The following is an 11,099-nucleotide window of genomic DNA, read 5'->3' on the forward strand; positions in this document are numbered from 1 at the left end:
CAGTCGAACCTCTCTCCTTGAAGTTCTTGATGATCCGGTAAATGGTTCTTTCAGGTGCAATATTCTTTGTAGCAATTTTCTTGCATGTGAGACCGTTTTGATGCAGAGTGATGATGGCTGCACGTGTTTCTTTGGAGGTAACATTGCTAACAAGAACACAATGATTGGAAGCGTTTCTTCCCTCTTTCTATAGCAATCAGTCTGCTCTTACAATCTAATTAGTATGATAGTGATTAACCTCACTAGTACTCATTCACACTTTCACATGTGCTGCTCTTTTGGCCATGACTGTATATATATATATATATATGTTATAATATTTTTTCAGTCTGTATGACCAGTTTTCTATCTTATCCTAGGTCTCTGTTCTAACTGGCATCATTAAGATAAGTCTGAAGACATTCCTCGAATGTGTCCGTCTCCGTACGTTTGGCAGATACGGACTGCAGCAAATCCAGGTGGACTGCCACTACTTGCAGATGTACCTGTGGCGGTTTGTGTCTGATGAGAACCTAGTGCACTTCCTGTTGGATGAGATTGTGGGTAGTGCCGCCCATCGTTGCCTGGACCCGTCTCCAATGGAGCAAAGTGTCATTGAGGTCATCTGTGAGAGGGGGTAGAGTGGGTGTTTTTCCTTAAATAGGCAAACAAGTTTGCACATAACTGAAACTGAACTCGACTGTTGGACAATACTAATACTTATATTTACCGTTATTTTATGTAACTGATGGAGTATCAATTTCAGTGAAGTCACTTGAACAATTAATAAAAGGTCAGTGAACTCAGATTTAACCCTATTATAGCTGGATTGAGATCACAAAGTTTTTTTTTTAACCTTAATTTAATCAAAGGCTATGAGTGTGTGGACATTGGCTGCTAAAAGCTGAAATATTATTGTCTCTTGTTAAAGTCCCAAAATGAACACAACATACAATGAACGAAACGATAACCCATTTATTTAATAACTAATCACTGTATATTATAGGTAAGATGTTCTGTCTATAAAAACCAAATCGGCATGTTTAAAAAATTGTCTTTTATTGTTGATTTCTGAAAGCTGTTCAATCTGCATTAACTGGATAGTGTATATTTAATAAACGTAATGTACATAAAGAAAAACTTGCGTCCCAGTTTCTTGGGAGGAAAAATCCGCATCCTTACCTCTGTTGATATTGAATGCACTGTAATATGAAGCCAGAACAGACGCTATCGCCATTGGTCAGGAAGGCATCGGGGGCGGTTTCATCCGCTCGTCTTTGATTCTGATTGGTTCCCTGGTTGTCTCTCCGCACTCTTCTGATAGCAGCGGTACGCGCTGATTGGTCAGATGGCGCAAAGGCAAACAGCGTGTTCTGATCGCAGGCTTCACCTACTCCGACATCTACAGTGACGATGAGCGGTTTCCATACAATATAACAGTAAGTTTGTGGGAAACAGGTAAGAGAAAAATACGCTATATATAATTTATGTATATATTAATAAGTTACTACAGGGTTATTTGGTTGATTCGATGAAGTGTGAAAATAATCATGACGTTACAAACGCGTATACTACACAACTACTGCATTTAACAAACGCACTGAAATTTAAATAATACGCTATTCTTGTATGCTATATTTGTTTTGCCAAACATGCTAAGGCCTCATCTTTGTCTCAAACAGGCAAAATGAAGCCTAACAAGCACAAAGCAACACATTCAGCTGAAAGGGAATTTGGAGGTGCTCTTGGTGAGCTACTATTTATTTTTATTTTTTTGTATATATATGCTTATGTTTGTGTATGTGTAGTGATTTATTCACTGTGTGGCTATATGTGGCTTCTGTGCCATATGAGTTCATTTGTCCACCTCACCTGTCCAGGTGCCACCTGCATCCCTGTGTTCCTGCCTCTGACGGTTCTGTACCTGCTGAGTGTGTGTCGGTCTCCAGCAGCCAGTGTCCTGCAGTGGCCTCCTCCTTTACCCCCCGCAGCACACTTATGGGACCCTTTGGCCGCAGTTCTGATTGTAGGTTGGATCACCCTGCAGAGTTTTCTCTATCTACTGCCCATAGGGAAGGTGAGATAGTGTATAATACGTTTCTTTGAAAGACAAATTAGTTTATTTTCTGAAGCGAGTATGTCAGATATTTAACTGATTTATTTGTTAACAGGTTGCTGAAGGATTAGTCCTCAGAGATGGATCCAGACTGAAATATGCCATTAATGGTAATACATGCTGTCTTACCTGTTTGTAATGTTATACAAATAATGCTAATAATACATTTTTAATGTCTTTGACACAAATTAAACAGGATAGTCTTTGTTGACATGGTAACCTTTGACCTCTTGTCCTTGGTTTTACAAACCACCTATTATATACAAAGTAGAGTTCAAATTTCATTTGTCAGTAAACTCTAGTTTCTCCTTATATCTGGACAGTGCTTCATTTCTTTCAGTTCATTTAAGTTTAGCATAGTTTCATAATTCAAGGTTAAGTAAAAAAACATAAATAATATATATTAGTAAAGTTCTAAAGAAAAATAATAAGCTTGATTGCTTAATTTAAATATTAATAATCTTAAATTATCAGGAGAAAATATAAATACATGTACACTACCGTTAAAATGTTTAGGGCTAGTAAGATTTTGAAGGAAGTTTCCTATTTTTATTAAGGCTGCATTTATTTGATCAAAAATACAGTAAAAACAGTAATATTGTGAAATATTATTACAATTTAAATGAACTGTTTTCTATTTGAATACATTTTAAAATGTAATTTATTCCTCTTATGGCAAAGCTGAATTTTCAGCATCATTACTCCAGTCTTCAGTGTCACATGATCCTTCAGAAATCATTCTAATATGCTGATTTGGTTCTCAAGAAACATTTCTTGTCATTATCAATGTTGAAAACAGTTGTGCTGCTTAGTATTAAACTAAAACCTTTCTAAACCTTTTGAAAGGTAGTGTATATGTTTATCTTTGTAGATATGATTGTGACCTGATTTTCACATCTTTATTTCTTAGGTTTCCATACCCTGAGCATTACTGCTGTCCTGTTGCTAGTATGTCTTTGGCTGGGAATGCCACTCGGGTATCTGTTTGAGCTGATTTTGCCTCTGGCTGTATGTGCCATCGGTGTGTCCTACCTGCTGTCTATGTACCTGTATATCCGCTCTTTCTGGGCTCCTCAGCATGCTTTATCACTTGGAGGAAACACGGGTGAGATAAGAAGTCCTGATATTTACAGATCATTGTCAGATATTCCAGATATGCTTCTACTTTGAAGTCTCTTCGAAGTATTTGTCAATGCAGTTACATTGTGATTTGTAGGAAATCCTCTGTATGACTTCTTCATGGGCCGAGAGCTCAACCCTCGGATTGGAGATTTCGACTTGAAATATTTTTGTGAACTAAGACCTGGATTAATAGGCTGGGTAAGAGTCTCAACAGATGTTTACATGGACATGTAAATATACAGTATATGCTAAGTTTAAACGGTAATATTGTTAAATATTATTACAATTTTCTATTTACTATTTTAAACATTACATTTTAAAATGTAATTTGTTCCTGTGATAAAAAGCTGAATTTTCAGCATCATTACTCCAGTCTTCAGTGTCACATGATGCTTCAGATATCATTCTAATATGCTAATATCTAATCTGAAACACCAAAGTATTTTTACCCACTTTCTCTCTTTTGCATTGTTGTTTTTCAGGTGGTAATAAACCTGGGGATGTTAATGAAAGAAGTAGAGCTGAGAGGCTCTCCATCTCTTGCCATGCTGCTTGTCAACGGCTTCCAGCTCCTCTATGTGACAGATGCTCTGTGGAATGAAGTATGAGAAAACTAGTCTATTCGGAAAATATATACATACATGCATTAATATAGACTGAGTTCCAAATACACACATTACCATTTTCCTTGTGTCTGCAGGAGGCTGTGCTTACTACTATGGACATTGTGCATGATGGATTTGGGTTCATGTTGGCGTTTGGCGACCTGGCCTGGGTTCCCTTCACGTATGGTCTTCAGGCCATGTTTCTGGTTGTGCACCCACAGTCACTTAGTACTCTTGGAGCAGCTGGGATTATTCTTCTAAATGGTAATCTACAGCCTGTTTTGCAGCAATCTGAATGTATAACATTTTCTAACTCTCCTATTTTGAATCTTTTGCAGGAATTGGTTATTACATTTTCCGGAAATCCAACTCTCAGAAAAATCAGTTCAGAAGAGACCCCACACATAAAAGTGTATCACGTTAGTAATCACGTGTTTTTTGTTATGCTACCAACTTTAAGTTTGTATTTAGTGAACATTGTTTTAGAACACTTTATCGGGATCTAAAATGAAGAAAAGGGTGAATTTCTAACTGGAGACCAAATTATGGCTTCCAGAATAGCATAAATTATGAATTTTCTCATCCTTTCTTTTCACTTGTAGAGCTGGAAACTATCGCCACTGCAACAGGAAAGCGTCTCTTGGTTTCAGGGTGGTGGGGGTTTGTCAGGCATCCAAACTACCTGGGGGACCTTCTCATGGCTCTGGCGTGGTCCCTGCCTTGTGGTAAGTGATCAGCAAATGACTTGAACTGATGATAGTTATCATTCCTTTAACACTCCTGCATGATAATGATTTTTACACAGGACCAGGGTTGCCAGGTCTAGGTAACAAAATTAGCCCAATAGCCAATCAAAAGTCATCAAATCATAATTGCAGTATAATTTAATCAGTTGTTTATTCCAACTTTTTTTCTTAGGAATGTTGCATATTCTGCCTTACTTCTATGTCATATATTTCACCATTCTGCTCATCCAACGAGAGGCCAGAGATGAGAAACAATGCAGAGCCAAATACGGACTGGCCTGGGACACGTACTGCAGACGAGTGCCCTACAGAATAATCCCGTACATTTATTAATATAGACTGATGTGTTCAACCAGTGGATGTGTCCTCATCAGTGCAGAGAACTGGACATAACAAAATATATGGTATATATTGTTTTTATTTGCATCATAACATTGCTTTCTATTCATTCAGATGTTTTTAAAAAATGAAAAATATATTGTATTGTATTATTACACATTTTTTTTATTATCATCAGTGTTCAGTACAATCTTCAAGTGTGGACTGCAGCATTAATGACATTTAAAGGCTCAACACATTTTTTTAATTCTTCAGACACAAATACCTGCAATACAAATTATTTTATTTTAAATTTTAAATTAAATTTCTTCTATCAAAGCTCCTTTACTTTTTTCCCGTCCCTTTTCCAAACATTTCTTCTCTCCTTCTAATCTCATCCTCTCCATCTCCCTTCTCTCATGGTCCATCCACACACATCCTGCAAGACTCCTCAAAACTTTGGGATTCTCTTTCAACCAAGACTGAAAAAACTCGCACTTCTTTCCAGCTTGAAAATACATCCGCCTCATCTGCTCATCTTCCTTAGGAACAGAAGCCTTTGCTTTGCTCAAAGCGGTGCGCAGCTGGGACAGAGCAGACAGAGAATATCCCACAGCGTCCTCTCTGCTCTCTCCAGTCAGAATATGAGCCACCGCTTCCACAGCTCGAAGTGAAGCTAAAGGGTCCTCGCGATCAAAGTATCCTCCTGCAGATACAGCTCTTATTCCAGCGTCGAGAGCCTCAGAGACGGAGTTGAAGACCCGTCCGCCACCCAAACCCTCTGAGATGGCAAGCACCACCTGACAGAACTCCAGCAATATCTCCGAGACATCTCCATTATAGAGACACAGCGAGAAGGTGTATCCATAAAGAGCACTGATCAGGTTGTACCGCACTAGAGGAGATGGGTTTGAAGATAGTGTGTGAAGGGGGGGGATTTTGGCACTTATTGGTGGGATTGAGCTTTTTAGTGATTTGTCCGATTTTACTTTATTGCTACTGACTTTCTTAATTTTTCTAGCTTTTTTATCATTCATATTGTGCATTTCTTTATCATTCTCAGACTGAAGTTCCTTGATAAGTGCTTTAGTATCTTTCTCATGCCGTTCCCACCAGGGGCTCCACAGGACAACCAGTCCACCAATGCCACCTTCTTTCACCAGTCTCTCAAATTTCTCCTTTTGCTGGGCTGACAACAACGACCAGAGTTCATCCTCTGAAAGAGAGTCAACATCCAGGCCTGCTAACTTTTCAGCTAAATCAGTTTCCTCTTCATCACTCCCGTCTTCAATATCTCGGAGTTCTGCTAGTATTTCTTGTGCCTCATGACTTGTTTCATCCCCACTAGATTGAATCTCTGCTAACCGAGAAAGCAGCTCCAAAGCATGTGCGTCTTTTTCGGTCACACTAGTTTCATCTTCTCCCAGGTTTCTTAATAAATTCTCCATTCCTCCCTTGCCCTCTGCACTCTGTCTGAGCCGGAGCAGAATTTCCTGCATCTTGCTTTTCCCCTCCTCATCTGAGACACCTTGGGATTTCAGCTCCTGCAGCACAGACTCTTTATAAAACTCCTCTGAGCATGAAGAGTGATTCTGACTCCTGTAACAAGCCAGGCCGCAATATGGGACGTTACACCTCGGGCAAGTGTAACAGGAGGGTTTGGATAAGCAAAGCCCACATGGTTTGACTGATGATGCAGTAGTTCCACCCTCTGTCCCATCAGCAGGTGTCAGGAGAGCTTCAGAAGTCCCTCTTTGGGGGAGCGCGATCCCATCTTTGGTGGTAATTGATTCAGAGTCTGTTTCAGGCCAGTCGCTGAGGTGCTTCTCCTTCGGTGCAATATCAGTGAGTAATGAACGAAGGCACGCGGGGATTTTACGTCTAACTACAGGATCCATGAACAGCTAATTTACCGAGGTAGATTGCATTGGTATTAATGTTCAGATCTGCAATTAAACGGGAAAAAAAAGTCATCTTTAATAATTAAGTCTAATGTTGATAAAAGTCTAAATCTTCACAAATGCATAACAGATTCAAATCAATTACACATCAACATCTCTCCGAATAAATGTTTTAAAGTTTATCTTACCTGACAGAATTCTGTGTATGCGCACTTTGTTTCCACACACGTACATATATATTAAAAATTAGCAGATATTTCTTCAGCCCGTGTTTTTACATTTGCTTTCATATAAAGCGTCACGTTAGAATAACGTTTCTCGTCGCAACATGATGACGCATTCGTCCCCTTGCTCGTCATGCGTCAAGACTGCGCAATATTTGCGCATGATAGCTAGCTAGCTAGATATTTACATATACAAGGTGCAGAGTAAGAATGGAAGTGTGTTGCACCTGCTGCCAATCGTGTAACGCCTGGCTATGTTGGCTTGCTTATGGATTTGAATAAATCTTTAAGAATTGAGAACTTTCTTGTCCTACTTTGGATTACCTGGATTGAAACATAACAGATAGTTTGTTTATCCGGCAAATCATTATTGACAGAAATATTTTATCAATAAAAAAACGAAATGATATGCAGCATTCAAAACTGTTCTCTCACTTTTCTGAGAAAATGTACATTTTGCTTTCACTGATCATCCTATAGTAGATTTTAAAACTTTTTAAATTAATTTACTTTCATTTTAACCAAATTCAAACGTTTCACATTCATAAATTCAATTTACAAATAAAAAAGCTTTATGGTTTTGTTAACTGAAGTAATGCTGTACATAGTATTAGAGCTGGTTTACTGTATGTATAATTGTGTGATGTTTGCATTTGAACAAAAGTGTATAATTTAGATACATTGTTTTATATTGAGCCTTTTTTCAGACAAAAGTATTACAAATACTTTTAATTTTAATAATTACGGGGAAGTCATGGCCTAATGGTTAGAGAGTCGGACTCATAACCCAAAGGTTGTGGGTTTGAGTCTCGTACCTGCAGGGATTGTAGGTGGGGGGAGTGAATGTACAGCGCTCTCTCCCACCTTCAATACCACGACTGAGGTGCCCTTGAGCAAGGCACCGAACCCCCAACTGCTCTCTGGGCGCCGCAGCATAAATGGCTGCCCACTGCTCCGGGGTGTGTTCACGGTGTGTGTGTTCACTGCTGTGTGTGTGTGCACTTTGGATGGGTAAATGCAGAGCACTAATTCCGAGTATGGGTCACCATACTTGGCCACATGTCACGTCACGTCACGTCACTTCACTTCACATAGGATTTAGTGAATACCTTACAAGTCACGTCACGTCACGCCACTTCACTTCACATAGGATTTAGTGAATACCTTACAATTATTTCAATCCTAAAAAACAGGGACAACATGGAAACGTGTTTGCTATAATCACAAACTCTTTAATACAATAGCAAAACACAGGTATTGAAAATGGTACACTAATGATAATTTACAGTTTGTCCACCTGTTTAAGGAGGAGAGAACACTATTATACATTTCCTCTCAGCCTTTGTATTGCAGTTCAGTTCATTAGCTGTGCCCACATCAAATTTAAAATCCCTTCTTCAATAGCCGGTCCTTAAGCTCTTTATCAAACAGCCCTTTAATTCTGATGGTCCCGGTTATTTCATTGACCTGTGTTGGAGGCTCTTTGCCTGTAAGCCCCAGCAGGAATTCCTTAACATCCTTATTCAGGGCCTGGAAATAGTTGATAATCAGTTAATAAAAGAATTGGACTAATATATTACACACTGTTCTTCTAAACAGGTCTGTTCATTACACTCACCCATATGTCTCCCTCAATCTTTCGGAGCAGAGTGCTGTGCTGATTCCCATGCTTGATGTCCGAGTACACTGGCACATTGTGCATTCTGGAGCGACGGATCATGTAAGGCAGGGAAGGTGGCGTAGCTATATAATTATTAATAATAATAAAAACAGAACTCCATGAATGAGAATCTCAAAATGCTTTCCTGACATCAAAGATTAAACCACATCCATCCCTTAAAGCCAAGGCACCAATATTATGATTACATGCATTTTTCCATGTAAGGAAAAAATACAAGCGTGTTTACCTGATGGTGGGATCCATCCTGACGGTGCAGGGCCTTCATGTTTCGGCGGAGTTGGGATGCGTGAAGGAGGAACAAGTCTCTCCACGAACCTGAACTCTTCTGTGGATTCAATAAAGCCCCTTGATCCTTCAGCAGGGTTGCTTTCTGTCTCAAATGAAACCAACCCGTCTTGTTAAATCACTCAGTTATGTTTCAGTATCAAGCTAGAATGACTGTTTGTTGCCCGTAACATTTCAAGAACAATCTATACTGTGACAGCTGATGCACAACTGATTTTTACAGTACCTGGATAAATTATACGGTAAAAATGATTGTAATACTAACTCTTAAACAAGCTCCAGTACTCAGTGAACGTGTGGCTGGATTAAAAGCTCTGTAAGCAACTGTCGCAGCTCGGCAGACTGTCAAAGACATGCTTCTGACGGAGGCGGACATTTCTCTTGCCTCTGAAAGACAGGAAGGACAGGGACATATGACGTCATGAGTTTGAGTGAAAACACTATTGACAACAAAAGAAAAAGGCGTAAGGATAATATTTTCAAAGATGACTAAAATCAAAATTTTTACAGTGTTATATTCACTTCTGTGTAAAAACTGAAACGCAATAGTACAATAAAACTGTGTTTTAGAAGCTGTCCAGAGGACTTTTATGTGGCGTTAATAAAATGCGCATGCGCAGGACAATTCTTTTTCTAGAATCGCGTAAACATTTCATAGAGTTGATGCGAGTTGATGTCGTGTTTGGCCTTCATATCTGGTATCAGTAGCGATTTAGGTAAGTATTTTTAATATGTAAATAATAATACTGTTTATATTGTGCTTTTTGCAACGATTCCGTCAAGCGGATTACATGTTTTAATTCTTTCATGTAATCTTGTTTGATGAAGACTGAACATCATGCAGTTGTTTGTTCGTGGCCAGACTTTGCACAATATTCATCTTAATGGCTCAGAGACTGTTGCCCAAATCAAGGTACTTTTTCTGATTTTTATACATCGTTAATTTTGACAAACTTAAATGCGTTTGGGAAATGATTTATTTAATTGTTTTTTAGGCTCAGATTGAAGCTTTGGAGGGCCTGGCATGTGATGATCAGATCATGTGTCTGTGCGGGGTTCCTCTGGAGGATGAGACTGATTTGTCAGTCTGGAATTGAGGAGTTCAACACTCTTGAGGTCACATCGAGGCTGTTAGGAGGTAAAGATCAACTTTGCTACCATGTGCCTGTGACTATTTATCATGCCATTGGTGAAAGGTCTGATGAATTACATTATTTTAAACGTCATTTGTGCTGAAGGTAGTCAGAAGCAACTAGAAATATTCATTTTTTTTTTAGCAATTGATAACTCTGGCTACCTTATGATAGATATCTTGGTTTGGGTGTTTTCACAAATATAACCTGTTCTCACCCAAAGGCAAAGTCCATGGTTCCCTGGCTAGAGCAGGCAAAGTCAGAGGACAAACTCCCAAGGTAAGATGTCAACAATGTTTATATCCCATGATATATATAAAAAAAAATCATTTTGGGCATGTACTGGTTTATTGACTTTGTTCACTGATTCCAGGTGGACAAGCAGGAGAAGAAAAAGAAAAAGACTGGCAGAGCAAAGAGAAGAATTCAGTATAACCGATGCTTTGTCAATGTTGTCCCAACGTTTGGCAAAAAGAAAGGACCAAATGCTAACTCATAATTTGCTTTTTAAAATTACTGTCAGTGCTGACTAGTAGGACATTCCTGATGGGGGAAAAAATGTAATGGCCAGGTGATTCATCAAAACTAATTATTTTGGCCACTTTACAATAATTTGTAAAGTATGTCATTACCTCATTATAATGATGTAATAAACTGAATCACTTCGATGAAAGAAAGAGGTTTTGTAAGTTGCAAATAAAAGCATTTAATTAAATATGATTGAATCGTGTGTCATTACATTCTCATAATTATTTGAATTTAATAACTCTGCCGGTGTGGCTTTGGTGATTCATTCAAAAGTCCATGTCAACATAGGAAGACCAAATGCAAAGCTATGCTATTCTTGTCTTCTTCCCCACAGGATCAAAGATCACCACCATGCCCCAGGCAGCCAAACCTGTGGAGAGAACAGATCAGTCAGTTCTGATCTCATGTCTCGTAACAGAGAGGGCATGAATGAGCTCACCTGCCGCAAACATAATCTGAAC

At 38.8% G+C, this 11,099-nt stretch overlaps 4 protein-coding genes and 1 pseudogene across 5 annotated transcripts in view; 3 read left to right on the top strand and 2 right to left on the bottom strand.

The window, feature by feature from the left end:
* LOC107693938 (vacuolar protein sorting-associated protein 51 homolog) overlaps positions 1 to 1,093 on the top strand; it is a 10,694-nt gene extending 9,601 nt beyond the window's left edge. Inside the window, exon 11 of the mRNA XM_016493507.1 lies at positions 360 to 1,093. Coding sequence (XP_016348993.1) covers positions 360 to 620 — 261 coding nt within the window. The 3' untranslated portion in view covers positions 621 to 1,093. The remainder of the gene's footprint in view (positions 1 to 359) is intronic.
* Positions 1,094 to 1,157: 64 nt separating this feature from the next.
* On the top strand, positions 1,158 to 5,033 carry LOC107693941 (delta(14)-sterol reductase-like). 2 transcript variants are annotated; one of them, XM_016493512.1, is made up of 11 exons: positions 1,158 to 1,418; positions 1,662 to 1,727; positions 1,860 to 2,056; positions 2,151 to 2,205; positions 3,006 to 3,200; positions 3,312 to 3,415; positions 3,700 to 3,819; positions 3,918 to 4,086; positions 4,161 to 4,241; positions 4,425 to 4,547; positions 4,741 to 5,033. In XM_016493512.1, exons 2-11 carry the CDS (start codon positions 1,667 to 1,669, stop codon positions 4,899 to 4,901), a joined length of 1,266 nt encoding a protein of 421 aa, XP_016348998.1. In that variant the 5' UTR covers positions 1,158 to 1,418; positions 1,662 to 1,666; the 3' UTR covers positions 4,902 to 5,033. The 2 variants fall into 2 exon arrangements, with proteins under 2 accessions (XP_016348998.1, XP_016348997.1); XM_016493511.1 differs by having other exon boundaries at positions 1,159 to 1,437.
* LOC107693940 (zinc finger HIT domain-containing protein 2-like) lies at positions 5,030 to 7,367 on the bottom strand. Its single transcript, XM_016493510.1, has 2 exons — positions 6,976 to 7,367; positions 5,030 to 6,832 (listed from the first exon to the last, which is right to left on the bottom strand). The coding sequence occupies exon 2, from the start codon at positions 6,782 to 6,784 to the stop codon at positions 5,207 to 5,209; it is 1,578 nt and encodes a 525-aa protein (XP_016348996.1). The 5' UTR covers positions 6,785 to 6,832; positions 6,976 to 7,367; the 3' UTR covers positions 5,030 to 5,206.
* Positions 7,368 to 8,227: 860 nt separating this feature from the next.
* Positions 8,228 to 9,432, bottom strand: LOC107693898 (39S ribosomal protein L49, mitochondrial-like). Its single transcript, XM_016493432.1, has 4 exons — positions 9,243 to 9,432; positions 8,919 to 9,066; positions 8,630 to 8,754; positions 8,228 to 8,541 (listed from the first exon to the last, which is right to left on the bottom strand). The coding sequence occupies exons 1-4, from the start codon at positions 9,351 to 9,353 to the stop codon at positions 8,395 to 8,397; spliced, it is 531 nt and encodes a 176-aa protein (XP_016348918.1). The 5' UTR covers positions 9,354 to 9,432; the 3' UTR covers positions 8,228 to 8,394.
* Positions 9,433 to 9,588: 156 nt separating this feature from the next.
* Positions 9,589 to 10,825, top strand: LOC107693943 (ubiquitin-like protein FUBI; annotated as a pseudogene).
* The last annotated feature ends 274 nt before the right edge of the window (positions 10,826 to 11,099 follow it).

This window comes from Sinocyclocheilus anshuiensis, unplaced genomic scaffold, assembly GCF_001515605.1.
Source record: "Sinocyclocheilus anshuiensis isolate Anshui unplaced genomic scaffold, SAMN03320099.WGS_v1.1 scaffold694, whole genome shotgun sequence".
Lineage (NCBI taxonomy): Eukaryota > Metazoa > Chordata > Actinopteri > Cypriniformes > Cyprinidae > Sinocyclocheilus > Sinocyclocheilus anshuiensis.